Source organism: Colletotrichum truncatum (genome assembly GCF_014235925.2).
Source record: "Colletotrichum truncatum strain CMES1059 chromosome Unknown Contig_0003, whole genome shotgun sequence".
NCBI classification, from domain to species: domain Eukaryota; kingdom Fungi; phylum Ascomycota; class Sordariomycetes; order Glomerellales; family Glomerellaceae; genus Colletotrichum; species Colletotrichum truncatum.
In genome coordinates this window covers 174,767-200,036 of record NW_027222400.1, presented here as the reverse complement: position 1 = coordinate 200,036, position 25,270 = coordinate 174,767, and the positions used below count along the sequence as shown (strand labels likewise).

Sequence of the window (25,270 nt, the reverse complement as noted above, 5' to 3'; positions counted from 1 at the left end):
ATTAATCTTTCTTGAGTTTTGCCACTTTTCATATCATTCGTCCACAACCGGGACCATTTCTGTTCTCAAACGGTTTAGTTCACCTCGTATTCAATGGGTTGTACATCTATCATCGGCAGAATAAGCTACGCTCTGCATCTAAGCATAGTTGCATTACTGTGGCCAAGTCAAGTGGGGGCATGTCACTAAAACCACTAGACAGTTGTTCACTTAGACTAGGCTCACATGAATGTCTTCGTCAGTGCGAATTTTACCAGCCTCCTCACCTCCAGCAGTAAACCTGGGTTTGTTATCCGCCATTAGGATAGCTTTATCGTAAGACCCGATGCTGTGAAAGTAAGGCCAAACACGCCGCTTCTCACCCCATACTACAAAAAGCACAAATCAAAAGCTATGTGAACATCGTCTTTCTTCTACCTTGCCACTTTTGACTCAACCTCCATCATGGACTACGTGTCAACATGACGCGGCACGTCATCAAACTATTCTACATCGCGGTCCATTCAATGGAGGGTTTAGCCATTGCGAACGGCGCTTCTTCTGGTCTTTAGCATCTTTCCGTTTAACATCGCGGGAGATCTCATGGATTTGTGTAGTAATTACACCACATTAAGGATTATGAAGTCTTCCTTTGCAGCACAGTGAGCCACTAAGTAAGACGCAGACTTTCAGCAACAAGTCGCTTCGTCAACGGACTCTACATATTACTTGATTCACAATTTTTACTGTGAACCCTAATCAAACACAGTCATCAAGGCAGGCACTTTCCAATCCCTGCATCCGGTCGTACAGTGCCTGACGTTTTATCTGTGCTAGCAGTCGGTGTATCGAAGAATGACATTAATAAAGCCGAGTTTGAGAGTCGGTTCGTTTTAAGTGATGGATATAATGCAGCGTCCAGAATCAAACTCCGGATCCGGTAAAGATTCATCTCCTATGATGTCAGCTGGTAATTCTTGATGTGCTAAGGGTTAGGGTTATCAACTCTCTTCATCATCAGCTTTAGCCGATTTAAAGAGACGTTTGCAAGGTATAAAGTAAGGGTTCTTGCCTGCCATAATAACGCGGTACACTCTTTCTGGAAGCAGTGAGTAGCCGCGACTGTCTGTTACACATACACTTAATAGTGATTAAGCCTGGCATACTTGAGCAATGCCCTCATAGAATCAATGAGAGCATGAAAATTTCCGCTCAAAATCTAAAACCCTCCAAAGATTCATTTTGATATTGGTTCGTGCATCATTCACAACAAAGTGGCCAAAACTGTCTGCTTTCGATGAGCAGTAACTTGGGTAGTTTGTTTCATTGATACTTATTTTTTGCTTTACGATGAGCAGCCTTCTGTGTACCTGGGAATTCGAAGCCTATTCAGCATATAGATAATTTTCCGACAACTGGTATATAAGTCTGTACGTGGCACGATAGGCGCACGGCACTAATCTGCCGGATTCTTTTAAAATATTATCTAAGTATTCCTTAGTTTGGGAGACATACGACTCTGACTACCTGGCTGTCATTTGTGAACTTGCTTCATCGTCAATTGCCTGTTGGGCTGACTAGACTGGCGAGTCTTTGCGTGGGATACTAGTAAATATCTCTTAACCCCTCCTAATGGCCAGGTAAACGCGGGGGAGGAGGCGTGGCACAGGCCCGAATAATCAGCCCAATGTACGGAAGCGGGGCGAGCCTTCTGAGATTGGATTACTTCCGCGGTGGTCCATCCGAAGAATGAGCTGACTGCGACCTTGACGTATGTTTTGGCGTATATATTTGATTCTCCCTTATTACAGAACTGTTGCCGCCTCATCTCTTTGAAGGGTTAATGGGCGATCTACGAACCGTCCCGATATCATTGACCCTCTTCCCCAGAAGTAGCAAGATGTTTCGTTCGTCCCTTTGATTACTCGCAAGCCAACTTACTGTGCCACACGTCAAGAGCTATTTCGGAGCCCTCGGATATGAGTCATGAAATTAATGAGAACCATAATATGTAAGTAGCACATATAAGATTATTGAAATAAACCGGATAACCCAGTCAATGGAAGGGCGCGCTAAAATACGAAAATCCCTTTTTTTCGGAATTGTAATTCCGCCTTTTGACTAAATGTCGGTCAAATGATGCTTCAACCATCCAATTCCTGACCGTCACATTTTCTTGCAACCTGCATGCATGTGAGCTCTTGGAATGACTGCTCAGCTGTCTTAGGAGTCACCAGCAGCAAAAACCACTCAGTCTAACCCCTTTCGCCCATCCGCTGCTGCGGACCTCCCAAAACAATGGCTACCCAAACCGCCACCGAATTGCAGACGTTCGAGCCTATCGCGTCAACATCCGGTGCCGCGTTTCGAAAAAGCCATGAAGCCCCTACGCAGATGGCAGTATCGCCCGGCATACCTCTAGTGACTGAGACGTCGGCGATGATGCCGGTTCTGCTTTCCAAGGGCCGTGCTGCCATTGTCATCACCCAGGTCTGTGGCCAACTGTTCTTCAGTAGCTTCTGCAATGGCATCGTCGTCGTCGCCTTGCCCGCCATGCAACACAACTTAGGCCTGGATGAGGGTCTTCTTGTCTGGCCCAGTTCCAGCTACTTTCTCACAGCGGGATCTTGTCTTTTGCTGGCCGGTTCCATTGCCGACGTCGTTGGCAACAAAAGGGTGAACCTTGCCGGGTCCTTCTTCAGCGCCATATTTACCATGGCCTGCGGTTTGTCCCAGACTGGGGGCCAAATTATTGCTTTCCGCGCCCTGCAGGGCGTCACGTACGCCGTCATCACCCCTTCGTCTATTTCCATGATTTCCAACAACATTGGAGAGGGACGGCCACGAAACATGGGCTTTGCTTTCATGGGGTTTTCCCAGCCTCTAGGCTTCTTGTCTGGTCTGGTTCTGGGCGGAGTATTCACTGATAATGTCGGATGGCGACCAGCTTTTTACTTTGCTGCGGCTGCCAGTGGGACTTTGTTTGTTCTTGCGATCTGGGCTTTGCCAAAGGATGTACGGTCTTCTTCTGGCCCTTCAATCCCGAAGCGACTCGCCTCGGAGATTGACTCTGTTGGAGTACTTCTGGCGAGCACGGGATTGGCGACCCTGTCGTATGTTTTGGCGTATGTGTTTGATCCTCCCCTAGCAAACTACATAAGCAGCTGACCAGCCCAAGATCTCTATCAGCCGATATTAATAGCATCCGCAAGGCCCCTACCATTGCCTTGGTTATCATAGCTGCATGCTCCATTCCATCTTTCATTGCCTGGATGCACTACCGAGTTAAAAACAACAAGACAGCCCTGATCCCTAACTCTCTCTGGCGTAGTCATGTTTTTACCAGCTGTTGCATCATGGTACTTCTCACCAATGCCCTCACAAACTGTATGGAGCTGTACAGTAGTCTGTTGTAAGTCACCCGCCCTCCTCCTTCGCATCGGCAGTAGCCCTTACAAATACATTGCAGCTTCCAACAGGTTCAAGGGAGCTCCGCCACCAAGGCGTCACTCCAAGTTGTGCCGTCCCTCGTCGCCGGTGCACTTACTAGTATTGCAACAGGACTATTCGTGCACCGCATGCCAGTCTTGTGGATGTTGTTGATCTCAACAGCAATGAGTACCGTGGCACCGCTTCTGATGGCCCTCATCCGGGTAGATCAGCTGTACTGGGAAAACGCCTTCTTCGCACAGGTAAGCAATTAAATCACTGCACTCAACTCGCAAGCAATGTTTCCTCCTCTGCTAGAATGAACTCCAGATCTTTCGTCGCCAGACCACTAATGCCTCGTCACTAGATCCTTACACCAATCAGTTGCGATATTCTGTTCACCGTCGGCCTGTTAATCATTTCCGATGTCTTTCCTAAGCATACACAGGCCCTGGGCGGCGCTGTATTCAACACCTGTGCCCAGCTAGGCGCTGCGATGGGAATGAGCGTAACTCAAGTCATTGCCTCGTCCGTGACTAATCAGTCTGAATACACCGACAAATCTTCGCCTGTCGCCCTCATGAAAGGGTATAGAGTCTCTTTCTGGACTATGTTTGGCTGGATGATGTTTATCTGTCTAGTGTGCATAGGAGGAATGCGCAGAGTGGGTGTCATTGGCGTTAAACGGGATTAAGCTGTACCTACCTCTTCCAACTCCCTCTCTTTTTGGCATGTGTATATCAGAATCTGGGGCTGCCGCAACAAAGAACCCAAAAGTGGGTTGCTATCATTTTTAGAGTACATGGCCCGCATAGTGGCTATTAGCTCTCTGAGCTTTTCCATAGACGTGGTAGACAAAACATAGAGATCTTTCTGAGGCCACAAAATTGCAAACACCTTCGCTACGCCTCAAATGTCCAAGTCTGCAGTAAGATGCGCCCCTCAGATTCGATCTCACATATCTCTTGTCTCATCCTAACTAAATCTTAGCTCATAATGTTAGTCACATGGGGTACATTTCCGCAAGGTAAGGTTCAGTTACAACGAAGCATTCTGCGCTACAAATCTCACAGATGGGGTTTCCTGCTACTGACGGTCGAGGTCTCTGAGGGGTTACGTACTGCAGGGCAACATAGAATGTGGAGTAGCCTGAAGGGGGCTGCATGCGCACATGTCGTGAAACATATCTGCAGGGCTGCATTGAGCCATCCATTACACGAAAAATGTGTGGTGCCGCCGGCCGGTCACCAGCCCATGAGTATTTACTGCGACAACTTCATCACTTATGGGCTTCATGCAAATTTCAATAATCTTAATTATGAGGACTGTCGAAATAACGAGGGTGCAGTTCCGTCATCATTCAATCGTCATCGATGTATCAACCTCGCATGATCAAACCTTATGTAAACGGTTAGCCGCATTACATAAACGAAGCTATCGGCCTGAGGGCTGGTATTAATTCACTAGATTCAGCTCAGCAATCGGTATTCCTATGAGAACATAACTAGGCTCATGCCAGGGTAAGAATACTCTTTGATGTACTAGCCATACCGAAGGCAGAAACGCCTCTTATTCCCAGATCTGGAAGTAATGTCCATTCTACTTGTACGGGACATAACGTTCGGTCGATAACCATCACATGCCTACCCTTTTCCAATAACGCAGCATTTTAGTCTGAGAATCCGTACTATTTATTAATTTGACACCCATGAAAAGACTAGTTCAATCAGGCTTGAAGAGTCTACAGAAAATGTCGGAACTCTGTGCTTAGGATTCATGTAACAAACAAGACTACGGGACAGCCGACCTTGCCGAAATACCTTACCGACCAGTCTTAACCAGACACTCAATCTATCGCTGCTTCAGTGCAGGTCTAAATTCGCTCCCGCATGTCATTGGTTAGTCCGAGAGCATCACCATCGTTCTTGATATCTTGATAATGTTAGAATCGCTACGCACTTCTTCATCCAGCTCAAGATGTCGCACACCTTGCTGATTGAATAAGTGAAGTTGTGGTATCAGTCCGATTTGACCACAAGGGTATCGTCATGCTCATTAATGAAGAAACTATCACTTTCAACAGGTCAGTGGCCAAGCCAAACACTATCTTGGCCGCTTCTCCCACACGCATTGCTACAGTAGCTGAACTTCGGGAAACTATCGAGTACTCCAAAGCTATGTAAGCAGGCGACAGGGAAACTAGCATCTTTTTGTAAGAAATATTGAATCTTCAGCCCCTGCTCTAGCGTGAGGGGTTGTTCTTACCTGCAGCAATACTAGATCCAATACGGAAGGAGTCAGCCAGCACCAAGCGCTGGAGGTAACATCAACAGGGCTGATATGCAAGGGTAGCACAGCAGGGTAGCACCATATCTTGTCAGCTCTAAGGCCATAGGAATGGACCTTGCATCTCTGCTGCAGAAATATTCGATATTCAACGGTCTCGAAGCCAATCCGGACCCGAAAACAGTAGACTATCAACGGTTCAATGCAACAAGCTGATGCATTGTCTCGTATTCGGCATTATCTCAGCGCGCATAACCGTGGCACACTGGTCCGGAAGGATATATCATGAGAAAGGGTTCCCGTATTTTGATGGCCGACATGTTTGTCGTTGCCCCATATTCTCTCTCACTCAAATTCCCGCTCTGAGAAAACCTCCGATCAAAATGCTGTCTCTTATTACCACAACCTTGTTGTCGGCCGCAGCTGTGGTCTCCGCTTGCACCCCGCCAACTGAGCCTCTTTCCAACAACATCACCACTGGCTTCAGAATCCAAGTTCAAAACCCTTCCGCGCCAATCGTGCACAACCGTTACCTGAACTTGTGGGCGGCAGGAGGAGGTGATCAACACCTGTATCTCAGCCCTGCTGGAGCTGATGCTTTTGACCTGACTCTCGTCAACGGCGTCATCTCCAGAGGTATCATCCATGCGGTGATCAATGGAGAAGTACGATACATGCTTTTCAACGCTGTCTAAATGCTAATGAAGACTTGCAGTACACCGCCGATGACAACACCACCAAGCTCTTCATGACTCAGCGTGGGGACCCCAAGGCATTCTTCCAACCTATCTACGGCTGCAACCCCGAGACTGATGCCGTACAAATCGAACTGGATTTCATCTCCAGAGCCGCTCTGCCCGGTGGCTTCATCTGCGTCAGAAGTGCATCTGGTGGAAGACACGAGTTCCGCTACTCTCCTCCTGGCAACACCGGTGCGTATATTCTATCTTTGAAAACCAGAAGCCGTACTAATGCTTCTTATATAGTGATTCGAGAGGACCGCCCTTGCTACGAGGTCACTCTGGCTCTTGTTCCAGCTTCCACTTCCTAGGCATGCAGATGAATTGGGCGTCTCCATACTGCCCGTAGATACTTAATCTTCTATTCGCGCCCGAATGTTTAATGAGCCAACGAGATTATGGTAATTGGTAGAAAGAAAGTACCTATAGATATGAACTCAAACATAACTATAATACCATGGCCCGTTGAAGTGATTCGCTGCTATGCTGTGACATGAGACTTATTATGTGAAGGAGCGTCGTCATGACCCTAAATTAATTAGGAGCCTGACAGGATCGATGAGTATTGCTGACTTTCTTCAATCGCAAACAAATGAGTTGATTTTATGACAATTAATTAGAACGTGGTTCTTGTTTCTGTTCATTTTAATTTGGCATATTCCAAGAGCACCTCGCAGCTTGAGGTAACTTGGGAACTTTTACCCCAATCGGACCTATGCGCACCCCTCGTATATCAAATACTCCATTGTTCTGCAGAAATATATCAAAGTATTTACCTACTCAAGAACAATACTACTTCGATTATAACTCTCTATTATTTTCAAACTTTACAAATCGTTCTTCATCTAGGAAAAGTTCAAGTTTTGAAACGTTACGTAGTTATCACACCTCGGCAAGCGCAAACACGTCCCAATCATCTGGCAGGTCGGCAACTGTCGTCTCTATGACTGATATAACCATTTAAAAGAGACTTATCACTATGTAGGAGATGTATTCTGTGCCTCCCTTTTTTTTTTTTTTTTTTTCTTGTGATAGAGAAGTCTCAAAGTCTTGGCTTCAGCCTTTGGAAGCCCTCTCATGATGGCCGATCAACCCAACAAAAACCGTACCTGAAAACTTCAGAGTTCCTGTGGCTTAGTCATTTGATTTCAAAATTAAATAAAAAAGCCTAAGAATCAGGCACTACCGTAGTTGATAAGGTTTAGTATCTATTAGGTGTGTAGCTACTTATCTAGACGTTGATGCCCTACTTCCCAAACTGTCTATTCTACACGCGCATCATAATCGTGATTGTCGGATCATTCAGACACTGGCATATTTTTAGAGTTCTCTTCGCGACCTCACTTGTGGTTTCATTTGGTTTAGAACAATATTCTTTACGCTTGTGTCTGATTGAGAGCTGAAAAAGAGGATGGCGTGCGAAGGATTGCGCATGAGGAGGATTGTGCTTGAGAATTTATACTAATTGGAGACCTGATCGTCAGGCTGCATTGTCGCAGTAAGGCTTTTTACGACTCAGCCATGCTCTCTCTGTACAGCAAGCCAAGTGTGATTATGCCTGGCGCTGCCCGTACCCTTGTCTACAATAATCCAACAGCAACGCTGTTACCGCTTTAGGTGATCAGCTCTAGGCAGTCAGCTCTTGGCAGTAGCCCTACGACTATTTTTATTTCTACCACTTGTTCGGCCTCTACAATGCCCATCAAGTCAAACAACATTATAATTAACGCAACTAACCATCTAATTCCAGCATACAAACCCAACTCACACTCAACTCACAATCCAGATCAACCAAAAAAAAAAATCATTTACGAAGATGCGCTTTATTTCTCTAGTCCCCATTCTTTTCTGGTCAAGCCAGGGTCTTGCTAACCCAGTCCCGACACTGGAAGCAAACGCTGATACGGTCGTCTCCACTGACCAAGTCGACAACGTTCTTGACTCTCGTCAGATTCGGATCTCTTTACCTGCGCTTCATGCCTTCACCGACCGAGTTTCTGCCACACAGGCAACCCTTCAAAAATCAATGAGCGACTTGATTTGGGAGTATAGCCGGCTACAGAGCGAATTCCATATTGGAGCCTCCCCAAACATCCATCAGACATTCGTACAACTGGCGGATGGCTGGGTCGACATGAACCGGCAGCTAGGGTACTTCCATAGTCAGCTGCAGCAACTCTCGAAGTCTTATTCAAGTCCTTGAAACATTTTTTGGAAACATTTGCGGCGGTGACTGAATACAATTTGTTGCGCGACATACACAGAACAGTGTTGGAGACTTTTTTTAGGATTCCGCTTCGCTGAACCTGACTCAGGGCAGGCCTACAGCCTTTGAACATATCTTTAGTTGTTATCTTTCCTATAGCCTAGGCCCTCAATGGAATACAAGACGGAAATGCTACGTCATTCGTGCCTCTCTACTGGTGTATACATCAACAGAATGTTCCGTCATCAGTTGCAGCGCCCGTGCTGGGTCTGCTATTCATCTGGTTGAAGGTTTGATGAATCATGACTAAGCCAAGAATGCAGATGTCCTCGCTAACTAAACCTCTGGCTGGCCACATGTCTTTGTGGCCATGTTACTTGCCGGGTATTTTGATGAAGTAACCTTTAATGATTGCTTGAAGAGAGGCGATATAGCTCCAATGGCTTCGCTTTCCTTTACAAATACTCAAGCCAATAGTCCGTTGTCGTAAACAAACAGCATGCATATAGCCATTTTGACTACTGCAATCGAGTGTCGTCTTCATCAAGGGCATACACGAACATATGGACTCAAACGCTTGTCAATATTTGTTTTTCAGTCATCTAAGTAATCAAGTCGTGGTCTGTACAATTATCATATCAGATTGGGCCCTACTGGCTTAAGCCTTCCAGGCTTTATTCAAAATGTCTTCCACCTTCCAAGTCTTGATCTCAGGGAAAACCTCATTCAAAGTCTTCGTACCAGCGGGAGGTATATCAAAGGCCCCTCCCTCAAACCACAGGCCAAATGTTGAGGCTATGCCCTGGTAAATTTCCTTTGGCAAGAACGGGTACGCCGGAATTTGTCCAGGAAGTTCCGTGGGTTGGCGGGCCTTCAGTTTCTCCACGCTGTCATAGGCGACATTGAACTTGGTACCTATTACATCTGTTAGTCAACCATTTATGAATCCAATCTGGTTGATTTAGGTAAAGTGCGCTGACCCTTGGCTTTTTCCGCATACTGAAGGAATTCATTGAAAGTCACTTTGTCTCCAACAATGTACAAATCGGTATCCCACTTCTTCAGATCAAGTGCAGCTGCCACGAACTTGGCAACGTCTGTTGTATGAGTAAATGCTGCAGGGACGTTTCCGGATCCAGGGATGGCCGCCGCGTTGTTAGGGATATCGATGAAGAGAGTGAAAGGGCTCATGTGAGACTTCTCAGCCTGCAGTCCCCAGTAGTCCAGGAAGAAGCCATTGTGTACGACAGCGTACTCAAGGTCCTTGGTCTCGTTCTTTAGAAAGGCCTGTGCCTTAAGCTTGTGGGGAACCGAGCCCAGATCGTTAATTTGCCTTTTCAATTGTTAAATTCCGACGAGCCAACAATGTATCGTTTTTAAAGCAAGAAACTTACCCTTCATGATGAGGAACACCCCAACCGCTGGTAATGATTCTTTTAGTTGTCTTTGACGCATCGGCGGCACGGATAAGCTCGATTTCCTGGGGGACTTGGCCCGGAGGGGGCATCATGTTAATTGCCGAGATGACAGTGTGCACATTGTTATCCTCCAGAATTTTGGTAGTGGCTTCGACATTGGCATAGTCGAGAACTAAGATTGAAGCTCCAACCTGCTTTTCCAACTCAGGATTTGCCTTTTTTTTTTTTTTGCGTTAGCATATGTATTGCAGAGGCATACTTTATGGCGCTTAGGCAGCTTACCTTTCTCGCTAGAATCTTAACATCATGCTTGCCGGTAGCAACAATAGCCTCAACAAGAGTCTTGCCGACGTTTCCAGTCCCGCCCGCAACTGCAATGACAGCCATATTTTCAGTTGGTGTGGTTTAGATGGGGAGATCGGGTTATTGTGTAGTGGCACGTAAAACTGGTAGAAGCTGGTAATGTACTTTATAAACTTCAATTTATGTTATTAGCGTACTACTAGACTACGATCGTAGAAACTGTTCTCATATATACTGATTCTGATTGTTGCAACGGACACAATTCACAGCACTTTGAATCCGCTAAACATCCGTCGGTCGAATTGTTTTGGCTTTCATTATCTAATTTTGGAACCTTCTAAACGCCATCGCAATGCTTGATTTGCAAACCATCTGTGGGGAAAGTGGAGTTGCTTTGGGGAAGACTTTCGGCTACAAAATGCTTCCGGCACAGCTGTAAGCGGAGTGGACGAATTTGGACCAGATTGCTCTCGGGAAGTTCCTTGGGCTGAACAGGCCCAACTTACCTAATATGGTGATTGTCCGGAACCAAATTACTTCCGCACATTACGTGACCGGACCAATCATGAAACCTCTTTCTTTGACATCCTTCGATTACCTACCCCATGGGAAGAGAGGTCTTTTGAATTTGCAACCCATTCGACTCCGAGGCTTCGTATAGGCTTTACGTTGATCTCTGGTTTCGCGGGCTTTCGGCAGCATTTCTCACCCGTGGCACATCAGACAAAACAAGTCACCACGGGGCCCGGAGCAGTGGGTCACTTGGCATTCGGTAAATCGGACTTGCTCCGAAACGGATATTCCAGACTCGGCGAGTGGCCGGGGTGTATATTCCGGATCTTCACGCGATGATGGACTCTGAATCTGTTCAAAGCGGCCGAGCAAGAGACAAGGCATCGCGTATTTCGCAGGTATGCATCGTCAAGTAGGTATGACAGACGCTCGCTTCATCGGCTGACACAGAAACTCAGGCCTGCTTAAGATGTCAATCAAAAAAGATCAAGTGTGATGGGAAACAGCCGTCTTGCACTCCATGCACAACTCGCAGTCATGACTGCCAATATCATCAGGTGCAGAGGCGGCGCGGTCCAGGCCGAAGGTATGACATCCTTAAAGTTGCTATCCCCAACTAATCAACCTACTCAACGGGACTGGAGAGTTGACTTACTTTTTCAAAGCAAAATGTACATCCAAGCTTTAGAGGAACGGTTGTCAAAAATGGAGGCTGTCCTTAACCAGGCCAGACTACCTCGTCCAGATGCACCACTTACCAGGGTATCTCCATCAGAGACCGATGCTGCTTCAGTATCAGTAGCCCCTGGACCTGCACCCTCTTTTTACCCAGGAGCCATCATTGCTCCAAGCCAAGCCAGCACAGTTAAATTCAATACCCTGCAGAGCTCGTTTAACAAAATGACAACCAACCAACCAGTTGTGGATGGGTCAGCGCCACCATTGGCTGTCGTTTCCACCACCCCTAGCGACTCATCCGATCAACAACCAAACAAACCGCCTGCGCCTCTAGATATCTTTGAAGCGCCCAAACCGGCGGCAGCGAAAATGCCCGTATTCGCCATTATTGCGAGTCGCATGAAGGAGATCAACTCCGCTTCGTACTGCTCCACGTTCAACAGACAAGTGTTTACTCCACGTCTTGATAGGGAAGAGGCGATTGAATTGTTGATGCCTCTTTACGATGACGTGATTGCCAACTACCCGCTTCTCAACTTTCATTACTTCGCTGACCGATTTGAGACTGTACCGGACGCTGAAGAGACGTTTAACAGTACATCCGGTTGGGCGTACATGAATACTGTCATCGCTGTTGGTACAAGGTGGAAGACAATCAACAGTGCGTTCCAGGAAGTTTGCCAACTTGCATGGCCTTTTTTGAAAAACGCTTTCTCCGTCCTTACAGAGCTCATGGTAAGAGGCAGCGATCTCTTGTCGGTTCAGGCTATTGTGGCTATGGCTGTGTACATGCAGGGTACCACTTGTTCAAGGACGGCAGCACTCCTGTCCTCTGCTGCGGTGAGGCTGTCGCAGAACATCGGACTTCATAGACAATCTTGCACAATGATGTCGATGCGCGTGCAGGAAGTAGAAGCACGCAGTCGGGTTTTCTGGGCCGCCTACATCTTGGACAAAGAGATGGGCCTCAATCACGGGCTGGACTCTACCCAGGATGACGACGATATTGAGACTGAGCTGCCAACCGGCTTGGGAAATGGAGTTGATATCCTTAATCTACGGGCCAAACTTGCAATGGTGGAATCATCTATTCGAAGACGGCTATACACGACGAAAGGTCTTCGGTTAGCTGAGGACGACGTGGTCAAGGCCATCATCGATTTAGATGCTCTACTAGAGGAGTGGAGGTTAAGTTTACCAGTAGACCTTCAGCCCAGTTACGACACTCCACAGGCTGGTTCGGATATCGCCCCAGACGTTTTGAATTTGCACCTAGCGTTTTACCGTTGTGTCCTGATGGTGCATTGGGCTGCCAGACGCCACAGTCAATACAAAACTGTCGCCATTCTCATGGGAACACCTGCGGGGTTCGAGATGCCCTACATACAATTATCGTTCTCCCAGAAGCGATGTCGAACAGCTGCATATGCTACTCTAGGCCTTTTCAGAACTATCTCAATACCCCAATATTCAGATCTTTGGTAAGATTGGAAACGAAGCGTTTCGAAGACAGTCAACTAACGAGCACAGGCGGCTTCTCTGCTACCCACTGTGTGCAAGTATGACGTTGTTCACAGATGTTCTTGAAAACCCAGGTTCATCACGTGCACGGAGTGACCTAGGGGCTACCAGGTCGTTCGCACATTTTCTTCAGAGATTTGAGAAAACAGAAGGATGTGATTTGAAGCGGGTGTTAACTGCATGCGCTATGATGCAAAGAACTGCACAGCATGCTGTAGACGACGCTCAAAACACCATGCGGGCCCAGAATCTAGTCGGAAGTAATGGTGGTGGTGTTTCACTGATACCAGGTTTCAGTTTAACCGAAGACGCACAAGTAAGACATCAACTTGCAACAAGCCCGACATTGGTATCTGACTCTAGTACAGGCTTTACAATCACTGCTTGGCGCAGCTACACATCCCATGTATCTCATTCAAGGTCTCATGGGAAACCTCCCAAACAGAGACCAAAGTCTCACTGTCAGACTGGCCCACTTGCTCGGAACCCCCTTTGAACGAGGGAAGCCAGGCAGTCCGCTTGGATCCCAGGCACTGCAACCAGAAACTTATGGTTTCGGTTTTGGACAAGGAGAAGCCGGGAATGACCCGACAGCGAACTGGCCAGAACATAAATAATAATTCTCGAGTACTGCAGTTGAAGTTTACACACTATTTCCACTCAAAAGCGTGAAGGACAGATCCGGATGGGACACAGGCGAGGGAGGCCGCCCTTTTTCCAACGCCGAGACACGTCCACTATACTAGCGCAGTGTAAGCAAGGGGTTGGAGCTGAATTTGTTTATTCAATTCACAGCGAAGTAAGGGCTGCATCACGCTGGGTACATTATGTCGAATAAGAAATGAGGCCAAGCTGTGGCAAGCTTCTTTCGGTTGCTGTGGGTTCACGCCATGCACTTCTTCGGCAATTTGAGCCGAGAGGGCCCAGAAGAAAGCGAAAAGTTCATCTCATCAAGCAGTGCCTTTTGGAGCAGTGTTGTTCAGCGAACCAAGATGTGGACGCCACTATATTAACAACCAAAATTCTCGTATTTTACATAGTTAAATAGATAGCTGGTTTGCTGTTTGGTGTGTGATTAGGTTTACCTTCATCACAAGCCAAGCCGAAGTCAAAAGCTCCAGGCCTTCCCCATGCTATTATATGGGCTACCCCGCCAAGTTCCGGTTGGTGGCACCCCGCCGCTGTATCCGGAGCCAGGGGCGGAAATTCTCTAATTACCACCGCGCTTCCGTCTGTATGACCAGTCGGAATCACATAAAATCCTAGCCAGGGACAGCCCACTGAGCCTGGGCAAAGGCTTTTCGTCCTATGAAGAAATGGACACGGTCACCCATAGAACATGTTCGCCCCCTTCCGGGCGTACCTGTCTTGTCGTAAGCTGCAGGGCGTAGGAGAGTCAATTGGCCTACCCTGCGCTGCCTACGTAGCGCCAACACTTTGCCAGGGGAGCACACTTACAAGCGACATACGTCTCATGACAAGACATACCGAAAGCCCCGAATGCTTTTTCCCACAGTCATCTTTTTCCGTTTAATAAAATGGAGCTGGGTTGTTTCCCACGCGTTGGGTCCGCGAGGAACTTCCAACCCACACCAACTGTGTAACTTCGCCTTTTACCATCACTTCACCATGACAGTAATCTAAGCCCCGAGCGATCTAATAGATTCTCACGCGTCCGCTCCTTTCTACCTTCTTCTTCTTCTTCTTCTTCTTTTCACAATGGCTGTTGTCAAGAGTTTGGCGACGGGTTTCACGGCTTGGGCAACAAAACAGCGCTCGCCAGGCTATAGCAGGATATACGCTGAAAATGATACCGAGTCACTGCCATCCCCTGCCTTTCGTAAGAGAAAGTCTTCAAGATGGCTTCCGAGTTTGTCTCCTAGAATGTTGTTGGCCGTAGTGGCGTCCATTCTACTCTTTTCTTGCATTCTGTTCACGGTGGTTTGTCGATTCCCTTTCCATCTTGCACCACGCGAGCTAATGTCGACAGAGCCATGATCGTGTTTCGACCTCCGAGTCTTCGCCTTTACAGGACGGTTTAGCACCGCTTCCTGCGGTAGAAAAGGGTGGTCCCCGCCGCCTGCGAGTTATCGTACCGGCAGATGGTCCTTCGCCTGATTTGTGCAAGATGCTCATGTCGGGTCTTGTTTCCGGATATCCCAGTCCGGTTATCGTCAACTGGGGTCGCGATTTTCACAAGTCCCCAGGATGGTTTGGGGGCTCACATCTCGGCAAGATAGACGGCGCACTCGATTTTCTCGACGCCATCACCTCCGACCAAGCTCCCGAAGACGAAAGATTAGGGCCAGATGACCTGGTTATTGTAGTCGACGCTTACGATCTTTGGTTCCAGCTGCCACCTTCCCTTCTCATTCGAAGATATATGGCCCAAAACTACGCGGCGGACCAGCGTATCCGCAAGGACTGGGGTGCTGATTCTCAGACCTGGTTCTCCTCCAACGGCAACACAACCGAGTTCGTCCCTAAGCAATCGATCATCATATCCACTCAGAAGAAATGCTGGCCCGATCCAAGCCTTGGTTCCGACCCCCACTGTGACAAGTTACCCCAGTCGACCGCACGAGAGGATCTCTATGGTTCACACACGGATGAGGATCCTCTGCAATTCCATGACGTACGCCCGCGATACGTTAACAGTGGCAGCTTCATGGGCCCCGTGGGCGACATGCGCCGTATGCTCCGCCGCGCTCAGGAAAAAGTCGAAGAAAAGCGTGCTGCAGGAATTGACATCTTCAGTGATCAAGGCATCTTCGCCGAGATCTTTGGTGAACAAGAGATGTGGCGAACTTCCAAGCGCGAACATCGTCGGTCGGGAAAGATATCCGAGGCCGAGAACGCTGAAATCATGCTCGAGGCGGCGCATTTCGATTACGGGGTCGGTCTGGACTACATTCAGGACTTGTTCACCCCGACCGTCTTCGAAGAAGACGACGGAGAGTACATCGTTTTGAGCAACAAAACTGCTCTTGAGGTGGCGGCCAATGAGCGGGTCATTATTCCCCCACGTGTCGAAGGTGTACCAGAAGATATGCTGGAAACGCGCATCCCACTCTCAGAAGCCGGAATCAATACTAAACTGGGATGGGCTGATGTGCCGCTATATACGGACTTCTGGACTACCTCTGTGCCGGTTATAGTCCATCACAATGCCCACCGAAATGGTCTCAAAGGCTTGAGACTTAAAGACTGGTGGAAGAACAACTGGTTCTTCCCGTATCTTCGACACCTCATGGAATTTCAAGCACGGCCCAGGGCGCTTGAGCCTCTATTCAAGATCATGGGACAAGATGGGGCGAAAGATCTTGTTTACTGGGCACCTGCATCAGATGCCAACAAGAGAAAGCCACGAATCTTTAACAAGGAGAAGTTGAAGAAAGAGGGCCTTCCTGAGTCAAACTGGAATCCGTTGTGTACGAATGAGGGTAATGAGGAATGGTGGAAAGAAGTATTCCAGGACGGGAAGGGTTCCGTTGACCCTGAAAGCTCTGATGCCAGTGATAAGAATACACCACCAGAGACCGAGGATGGTCAACGGTGAGCGTCCTGTTGCAATTAAGATCAAGAGCAGCATCTGAAAAAAAAAAAAAAAAAAAGAATTGTGCATATCTATATTTTCTAAGCACTTAATATGATAATTTTTTGTTCTCTGAGTCTCTTATGCTTGACTTTTGCAAAAAGAATTGTGGCGTAATTAAGCATTTTTCACAGAAACTGGTCTCACGTCATCTGGCATTTCGGCTCTTACCGAGGCTATCTAGGCTGAGGGCTACATGACCTTGGGCGGGTACATCTACCAATAGCAACAGAGTAAGAATATGTAAGCACTAGTTGAAAGCAGGAAATAAAAGGCATCCCGTTTCACCATGCTTGTTGAAACCCGTCTGTTTCCTTCTTCCTAGTTGTGTTGTATTCTCAATTTGAACATTCTACACATACCAAACAAGGATCACTTCGACATTACAATGGCACAACCGAACATTCACAGCTTTTACCGCATCTGGTTCACGGTGATAGACCCTCTCGTACTCGTTGTCAGTGCCGTTGGCTGCGTAGTTTCTCCAGCGGCTTTATTGGATGGCTTCATCCCAGCCACGATGTCAAAACCGGATCCAGATCACGGCTTCCTCTTCCAACAGATTGCTGCTCTATATCTGTTCATGGCTACAATCATGATTGGCGTCCTACGTACCAGTTCGGACATGAAGATTTGGAGGACAGTCCAGGGCGGCGTTCTAGTCGTGGATATCGCGCTTCTCATAATCATCTATGTTAGTCTAGATCATCAGGCTCGGCTTAGCCCGTCGAAATTGAGATTGCAAGACTACGGAAACGTCTTGTTTACCGGATGGGTGGCTGTCGTTAGAGGTCTATTCTTGGCTGGAGTAGGGGTTCAGGACGTGACGCCGAAGAAGAGCAACTGAGCGCTTGGGCGATGAAGACACGCTGCTAGGCCGAGAACTGTCGCATTTGAGTTATCCGGCGTCATTGACTTGGCAGATAGCGCAGCCGTCACGTCTCACGTGTTGCTGGAGAGGCACCAGTGGGGAAGCACTGGTGTGATACTATCAGAAATAATAGAGACGTTGGTAGAGAATGCAGAAGTGGTCCGCTCAACTTGCCGCTAGTCAAGCAAGGTTCACTAGATATTGTCTACAGTCTCTTGCATTGTCAATCACTGATTCTTTGTTCTATCGCGCTCGAAATATCACAAAACCAGAGGTTCTAGCCCAGCAACCGTTGCCGCATGCGGTGTTTTAATTCATAAGATTTATCTCATTTACCTAACGAAAATAACAATAGCATGGCAAAATTGTAGTTTGTTTACAAGGACCGTCTTTACTAGGGATGAAGCTTGGCTACTCAACTACAAACCCACGCACTTATACGAGTTACTTACAGCAGAACATTTCAGGCTTATGCTTCTTTATTACATAGTATGATGTAATCATTAACCCTTGTCTAATTAACCGGCACATTGAACATGAATGGCCAGTTCCCCTTATCACCGTGCTTCTGTCGCGTACCTTGGCCGATACGAGGGCGGGATGTCTTGGCAGCAGATACGTGGGGCTTCTCTCTGGCTGGCTCTATCTGGACCAGGCTTGAGGCCAGGAAGGGGGTGGACCAAGGGCCGCGTAACCTTCTTTCGATATTAGATACATCACCGAGTCCGAGGTAGTTGATCTGATCACTCCATCCATTGTCTCCTCGATAGGTAATGTACGTTGTCAAGCTGAGAGATCCCAAGTGCGAGGGCTCCTCTGCGTTCGCGAGTACACTCCATCTGACTGCGTACCACGTTCCCGGATCTACTTTAAGCCACTTTTTAGTTTCTGTCAATCTCTGCATTTCTTTCCAGCTTTAAACATCTATGGTGGCTACCTTAGTCGCACCGTCACAGGACCAGAGCTGTGGATGTGGAGAGTACGTTTTGAGCAATGATGCCCCATCCGGATGGGTCTGGATCATAAGCCATATCTACCTTAGTCGGGCGAGCCCACTGCTCAAACGATTACTGTAGCTGCAGGTGGAAAGCGAACGGCGATCGACAGGGAAGACGAGGCTGGGTTGCTATTTTGAGGCGTTCTAGGCAGCAGCATTTAAGGTACTACTTTGCCCGAAGGATTCGATTTCCGGATTCGGTAACCGTAACGCCAAGCATCCAAAAACTACTGGTCGTAAAACAATCGTATTGCGTTCCTGGTGTAACTTTTCCGCGATTCAATTGGTTGGGCCTGGGAGGGGGGCCAGCCAGACTGGCGAGTTCGTGGGTAGTGCATTAACAGTCATGTAAGTGACGCGTTCGCTTCTCCATGTTTCATCAAAGAGAATGGCTACATCCGTCTGTGGTTATTGGTGGATGAAGTTGTTGTTGTTCGTTGATCTGGATACCATGGTCTGGGATGAGGGTTCTACTTGAACGCTCTCTTCCCGGTGGTTTTATCTTGTTCGACCATCAACCAGTTCACTTTGCTTTCGTCTCAACCTTCATTTTAACGCACTAATGAACAAGCAAACAGCCGGTAAGCCTCTAATATTCAGACAGATGTCGTATCTTTTTCCATTAACAAAATCGCAGACATCATGGCCAACAACCAGATCCCAGAGGAGCCAATCATCCGATCCCCCTTACCTCTCTACCAATCCATTCACACTCCTCCTTCAACCATCGGTTGTCAACACACAGGCAGTGGCCACCCCAGCCACTGCCACGCCCACGCCCCTTACGCTCAGCCATGTCACCACGGAGAGGCCATTGGCGAAGGTTCCAGGGCCAACGTTGTGCCTCTCCCCATGTTGGGCAGATGGCCTGCTCTGGTTGAATGTCCTGGCTGCAGGGGAGTTGCTCCCACTACAACTGACCACACCATTGGAAAGGGAACACAGTAAGACAACAATATGCCTTTGCCTACCTCGTCAGTCACGGTCAACTAATTGCGCGTTTAGCTGGATGGCGGTTCTGCTCTTCTGCACCACGGGACTTGGCGTGTTCATCCCTTACTCCATGAAGCCGTTCAAGAACGTGCGTCACAACTGCTTGCGCTGCGGACGCACTCTCGCTACCCGCAGGTTTGGGGGTGGCACCAAGGCGCACCTGATGTAAGGATGAGAGGGTACCGAGTTCGATGAGGTTCCATGGTCATTTCTTCGGTTTGTTATCCAGGGCGAGTGTTCACTCTTTCTGTCTGGTTACAGAATGATCTGTGAGCGGAAGGGATGGGTTGTTATTCGGCTGAGCAATAGAAAGTCTTGAATAAATACAACAAAAAGTTGATATGAACCGGACTTCTATTGAGCCAAGTTACATTTACTCGAACAAGTAATGTATTTGCAAAGCAAAAAAAAAAAAAAAAAAAAAAAAAAACAGGGAGATTAAAGTATGTTGTCAGGTTTCTACGAAGGTCCAATAATAGCCGAAAATGTGAGTTGTAAGCAGGGGTGTTTTCACAGAGATACAGTCGTGATAGGAGTTCAACATCACCTTCGTAGGTTTTCAATCACATGAGACGTTCGACAGTAAACTCATTCCAATATTTTTGATGACATAACTCATTTCATAATATGAAATGAACTGTATAATTCACGTGTGATATGATATCGGTTTCACCAGTGGCAAACGGACACATTTATGATTTTGTTTGGTATCACAGGGGTGGCCGTAAGAGGGATTAATGAGGGTAAAGGTGGTTGCTTGCCTTGTGTCTGATGTCTATCTGTAGAAGAAGTTCCAGCAAAAGTGCTGGAGGAAGTGGCTGTTGACCTCATAGCCGTCAGTCGGTCTGCCTGTCATGTGGGCAGCGCGAATGCCGGCAGGACTGCCGGCGACGGAGCCTTTTCAACCCGAAGTTCCGGCTATTCAATCAGTTTCAATTAAACAAATTTCACAATTTCACAGCGCAGCTTGGGACCAAGAGGTTATAGTCAGAGATTGGTATTATCAGGTTACACTAAGAGAAGCAACCTATTGCGACAAACATGTGGGGGGAATCAAGAAAAAACAAAATCTTTTTTGCAAATTCGGCCGTAAGCCGCTTTCTCTCATCTATTTCATTGAAATGCGTCAAGATGTTCAACGAGCGCGGTTTGAATTCAAAACATTGACCTAGCGGGCAAGCCCGCAGGCTAGTCCGACCCCGAACGACATCACTTCTTGTCCAACCAAAGCAAGAAAGCCCAGTGAGACCAGCAGCAATGAAGCAGCTTAGGGGGCCGGGACCTGGGAGGGGTTCCACCAGGGGTAAAACCGCTCGCCCGGGGCAAGGGTCTTGAGAGTACAAGCCTTGCCCTCGCAGCCGGCGGCGATCTGCTCAGTACCCCACCAGGGAACCTCAGCACCGACCCACTGGACGGTGAACAGCATGAGGATACCGGCGATGGCGATACCGGCAGAGAAAGAGGCAGAGAGCACAAAGTTGTACTGTTGTAGTCAGGTTAGCCTGGGGGGCTGTTGTTTTTTGGGTATCAGGGGTTAGGAGGGAAACGTACCTTAGACCAGAAGGCGAGGTAGCGGTTGCGGACGTAGATCCATGACAACCAGGCAATAGGGACAGCGGGCCAGGCGTAGGAGAAGCTGTACGGGGCCCAGTTGACGCCTCCGTAAAAGAGGGCGACGGGGTGGAACTGGCGGAGGTAACGGTTCTTGGGGGCCCACTTGATGCAGTAGTAGAAAATGATGGGCAAGGCGATACCGACGGGGAATCCGAGCAGCAGGTAGTTGTACTGTCCCTGGTGGCCGAACACCTTGAGGGGGCCAATAGTTCCCCAAAGGACAGCGGCGGTGAAGAAGGTGTTGGGGCCCGGGCAGAAGAGACGCATGGGGGCATCAGGGGTGCAGATGTTGGGAATGCTGATCTGGAAGTTGATGACGGCGGTGCAGATGAAGGTAGAGATGAGGGTGGCGACCATCTGGCACGCGAAAGTCTGCCTGGGGGGGATCTTCAGGTAGTGGGCAACCTTCAAGTCGTTTGCGAAGTGGACCGCGTGAGCGCAGGTGACGTATCTGTAATGAGGCGGTTAGCTCTAAGATCCAAAAGACAAAGGCACCATGTGGCAGACGTACCCGAAAGACTTGAAGAAGTTCATGGCCAGCGCGTTACCCTCAACCCACATACCACCGATAAACTCGGCCAAGACGTTCAAGGTAACCTCGATACCAGTCATAGCCTTGATAATACCGATGGGGATGACGAAGATGACAGCCAGGAAGACACCGTAGGGGACGACACCAGGAGTGGTGTAGGTAGGCCAACCAGCAACACCAGCAAAACCAAAGCCGGCAGCAACGATCAGCGTTCCAAGGTACCACCACTCGGAAACTGGCTCTGTTAGCATCTATACGAGATCTATTTGTACGTCGCATTACTCACCCTCAGGGTACTTAGACATAAGGCGGTTGTGGATATCCTTGTACTCGCCCTCTTGCGTACCATCCTCGGAGGTATTCTTCTTGCGACGGATAGTATTCCACAAGTTCTTGAAACCCATCATAATTTCGTAGCGGTGGAAAATGGCGACGTGCGTGATGGCAGCGCTGTACAAGGCGAAGAAGGAGCCATAGACCAAAGTGTTGGCGGCACCGAGATAGGCAGCCGAGTAGTCCATGTACTTCTCGTGGTCGTACATGCCACGGTCGTCAAGCGCTCTTGACACATTGTAGAGCTTGCCGAAGTGGTCATAGACACGGTTGGAGTTGATGGGGATATACGCGGTGTTCCAGGCGTTGGTGAAGTAGATACCCATAATAACGAATCCAAGAAGCCACATGCCCAGGGTACGGTTAAAGGTCGAGAAGGCCGGCACCATGAGAGGGTCGACACTGTCGAACAGCATGACGTTCCAGTCGAAAGTCGGCCAAGGGTTGAACATTCCCAAGCCGTTGCGGAAACCGGTTAGGATCTCCAGGTTGTGGTTGCTAGGGGAGATCCAAGTCATCCAGCTGAAGAAGGTGAGTACCTCAAAAATGTAGTTGGGGAACCAGAAGTAGATGAACATGGCACCGAATGACCACAAGAAGAACTTGTAACGGGTCATGGAGTACAGCTTCTTGAAAGGTCCGGGCACCGCAGTGTTGGTCTCGTTGTGGAGGGCCGAGTTCAAGGCGATCGTGACAAGAGATGCGGGCCACACGCAGTACGAAGGGTAGACGATGAACCGACGGGTAAGACCTAACCGCTGTCAGTGACTATATTTGGCTCCGGATTAATACTAAAACTCACCAGCAAGGCCGTAACCGATGAAGTTGGTAGACAGAGCAATCAAGATCTGGTAGGCGAAGCTCTTGGCGTACGGCTGGTTGAAGTACTGTGGCAGAACCTGAGTCCAGACAATGTACTGAGTGTAAGGCAGAGACTTGGCGGTGTTGGCCATAATGGCGATAAGCATGTGCTCCTTCTTGTTGAAGCGTCCGGGGTTCAAGGGCAGCTTGACGCCGAATCCCACAGGGATCATGACGTTTGGCATGAACTTCTCCCAAGCCTTACCAACTGGGAAAGCCAAAAGCTGGGCGACGTTGGACTCGATACTAATGAGCGGCTGACGGACACTGAAGAGCTGTTCTTGCCGTTAACATAGTGTTTAACCAGCCATTGGAGGTTTTGTGACTTACCTGGTTGATGAAAGCGAGGAAGACCGAGAAGAGGACACCAATGGTCCAGGCGCGGATAGTACCGCAGGGCATCGACGGGTCGTCTTTGTTGTCGACGACGGCTCGTACCTCTGCGTACGGGCTGTTGTTGGTGATCAAGGCAGCCTCCAACTTCATTTCCCAGATGATTTCCTCGTGCTTCTCGGGGTTTTCGAAAATGCTCTCGTTGTCTGTCTGGGAGTCAATGCTGTGGCCCTTGAGTTGAATATACTGTTCGAACTACTTACCGAGAAATTCATGAATTTTCATAAGAACGCCGTGCGGGAAGTTGGGGTCACGGTCGTGAATCTTAATCACGGTCTGCATCATGGTGCGCACTCCCTCCAAGGAGAGGTTGGCCGCGACGGCCTTGGCTTCAATGAGATCATCCTCGGTGACGTTGAGGTGTCTGAGGTAGCACAATGTCAGCCAGCTTTATCTACATTAAGGAACTTTTGAATCACGACTTACGACTCAAGTGCCTGCTCCTCGGAGTCAAGACGATGAAGCTCCTCGTAGTTGGTACCCTATGAAGAATGTTAACCAGGCCGCTGCTTGTGCTCCAACCACGTTTGGTTGGTTTGTGATAGGGGCGGCCGTGAGGACACTTACAGCAGGGATCTTCTCATCAGTCAAAACTCCCTGCTCCCTCCCAATCTCAATGGGGGCGACGGGCGGGTCGTTCTTCTCGTTCGCCATTGTGCTCTTGTACGACGTTGTCGTATGGCAGTTGGGGGTAAAGAGCAAGAGGCCACAGGTCAAGAGCGAGTCGAGTCTAAGGAGCGGACCTCATAATTAAATATTTTCAAAAGTAAGAGAAGGATGGCGAGGTCGCTTATCAGCGGTGCCACACGGTTGGTGCCCAGCTGCCAACCGGGTTGGTCTGTACGGATACACATGATGGGCTTCCATTTCTGGTAGATGCGAGCCGGCTGGTGAGAGGTGGCAAGGTTTCGTGGTGTTTTTCGGACGCATGCCCAGTCTAGGCCGCCTGGGCACAGTCTTGGCCAGTTGCCAGAGAGGATCGACCTTCTCGGTCAGGCATGCGGCCGATGTCAAGGGGTGTGGAACGCAGATATGCAGGAGGGAGAAGATTGGCTTACCAGCCGGGGTTACTCGCCTCCTTCAAGGACAAGACCGGGTGTGGCAGAACTACGCCCAGACGTAGGTAACATTCAGGATGTCACGACATTGGCCAATTGCTGGATGTTTTGCGACATGAACGAGAAGGCGGGGAAGCGTGGAATCAAGTTGCCAGGATACAAAGAGACACCACAGCCTGGGACCAGGGCATGGGATCCTTGTCATGTGTACATTCGGGTACGTGGGGGAGAGGATCACTGCTAGTAAAATGGGGACACAAAGTGCACATGGCCCTTTGCTCTAGGGATTGTTACAGTGCATGGGAGTACAGAGGGGAGATTTCAGCTGAAAATCGAGTGCATGCCGTACCTGTGCTGGAAAGGCGGTGGTTTTAGAAAAGATTGGTCGACATTGTGATCAGCCCTCACTTTGACTTTGATGGGTTTGATTAACCTCACTTGATGGATAGCAAGAGCGGAAGGTTTGTGTGGAAAAAGTCAATATGTCGTCATCCAATGCGACAACGAAGCGAGCCATGTCGCTTGCCGATTGAGGAATTAGGTGAGAAAAATTGGGACGATACCAGCAGCAGGTGGCAGGGAGCAGTAATGGATATGAAAAGGCATTTGTGTCTGTGAGTAAAGATGGCAGCTACGACAAGCTCAAAGCCTAGTCGTAGGGCAGCAAGGGACGCTCCTGGATAGAAAGCTAGACGCTGGATTAGACGCAGAAGCGCCGAGACTCGCAAAAGTTCCGCGTGGAACTTTTGTTCCACTTGATCTTTGGGGGAGTGTGTGTGTTAGCAAGCCAGGAAGCATGGGTTCAGGATAACTGCTTGGGTCTCGAGAGGCGTCGCCAAGATAAGGATGGCTGCTTCGACATTGGTGGTTGCAAGGGGGAGGTACCGAGTATATGGTTCGGACACAAAAGAAGTCGTAACTTTCTTTGATTGTTGAAGAGGCCGCCAAGA

At 48.6% G+C, this 25,270-nt stretch overlaps 8 protein-coding genes across 8 annotated transcripts; 6 read left to right on the top strand and 2 right to left on the bottom strand.

Annotated features, from left to right (window-relative positions):
- Positions 1-2,277: 2,277 nt before the first annotated feature.
- CTRU02_204932 (uncharacterized protein) lies at positions 2,278-4,102 on the top strand (the record flags this gene model as incomplete). Its single annotated transcript, XM_036732242.1, has 4 exons — positions 2,278-3,104; positions 3,158-3,391; positions 3,449-3,671; positions 3,776-4,102. 4 exons carry the CDS (start codon positions 2,278-2,280, stop codon positions 4,100-4,102), a joined length of 1,611 nt encoding a protein of 536 aa, XP_036576018.1.
- A 1,975-nt stretch (positions 4,103-6,077) lies between these two features.
- On the top strand, positions 6,078-6,745 carry CTRU02_204931 (uncharacterized protein; the record flags this gene model as incomplete). The annotated part of the gene is made up of 3 exons (XM_036732243.1): positions 6,078-6,359; positions 6,410-6,626; positions 6,681-6,745. 3 exons carry the CDS (start codon positions 6,078-6,080, stop codon positions 6,743-6,745), a joined length of 564 nt encoding a protein of 187 aa, XP_036576019.1.
- Positions 6,746-9,298: 2,553 nt separating this feature from the next.
- On the bottom strand, positions 9,299-10,445 carry CTRU02_204930 (nmra-like family protein; the record flags this gene model as incomplete). The annotated part of the gene is made up of 4 exons (XM_036732244.1): positions 9,299-9,555; positions 9,621-9,973; positions 10,035-10,273; positions 10,341-10,445. The coding sequence occupies 4 exons, from the start codon at positions 10,443-10,445 to the stop codon at positions 9,299-9,301; spliced, it is 954 nt and encodes a 317-aa protein (XP_036576020.1).
- A 767-nt stretch (positions 10,446-11,212) lies between these two features.
- On the top strand, positions 11,213-13,690 carry CTRU02_204929 (uncharacterized protein; the record flags this gene model as incomplete). Its single annotated transcript, XM_070204454.1, has 6 exons — positions 11,213-11,272; positions 11,333-11,460; positions 11,540-11,685; positions 11,707-13,033; positions 13,083-13,389; positions 13,442-13,690. The coding sequence occupies 6 exons, from the start codon at positions 11,213-11,215 to the stop codon at positions 13,688-13,690; spliced, it is 2,217 nt and encodes a 738-aa protein (XP_070061558.1).
- Positions 13,691-14,792: 1,102 nt separating this feature from the next.
- CTRU02_204928 (uncharacterized protein) lies at positions 14,793-16,632 on the top strand (the record flags this gene model as incomplete). Its single annotated transcript, XM_036732246.1, has 2 exons — positions 14,793-15,014; positions 15,064-16,632. The coding sequence occupies 2 exons, from the start codon at positions 14,793-14,795 to the stop codon at positions 16,630-16,632; spliced, it is 1,791 nt and encodes a 596-aa protein (XP_036576022.1).
- A 424-nt stretch (positions 16,633-17,056) lies between these two features.
- On the top strand, positions 17,057-17,515 carry CTRU02_204927 (uncharacterized protein; the record flags this gene model as incomplete). The annotated part of the gene is made up of 1 exon (XM_036732247.1): positions 17,057-17,515. One exon carries the CDS (start codon positions 17,057-17,059, stop codon positions 17,513-17,515), a length of 459 nt encoding a protein of 152 aa, XP_036576023.1.
- A 1,663-nt stretch (positions 17,516-19,178) lies between these two features.
- CTRU02_204926 (litaf-like zinc finger domain-containing protein) lies at positions 19,179-19,698 on the top strand (the record flags this gene model as incomplete). The annotated part of the gene is made up of 2 exons (XM_036732248.2): positions 19,179-19,480; positions 19,542-19,698. The coding sequence occupies 2 exons, from the start codon at positions 19,179-19,181 to the stop codon at positions 19,696-19,698; spliced, it is 459 nt and encodes a 152-aa protein (XP_036576024.2).
- A 1,098-nt stretch (positions 19,699-20,796) lies between these two features.
- On the bottom strand, positions 20,797-23,916 carry CTRU02_204925 (opt oligopeptide transporter; the record flags this gene model as incomplete). Its single annotated transcript, XM_036732249.1, has 9 exons — positions 20,797-21,012; positions 21,081-21,594; positions 21,655-21,910; positions 21,962-22,759; positions 22,811-23,144; positions 23,200-23,408; positions 23,466-23,626; positions 23,689-23,744; positions 23,830-23,916. The coding sequence occupies 9 exons, from the start codon at positions 23,914-23,916 to the stop codon at positions 20,797-20,799; spliced, it is 2,631 nt and encodes an 876-aa protein (XP_036576025.1).
- Positions 23,917-25,270: the final 1,354 nt, after the last annotated feature.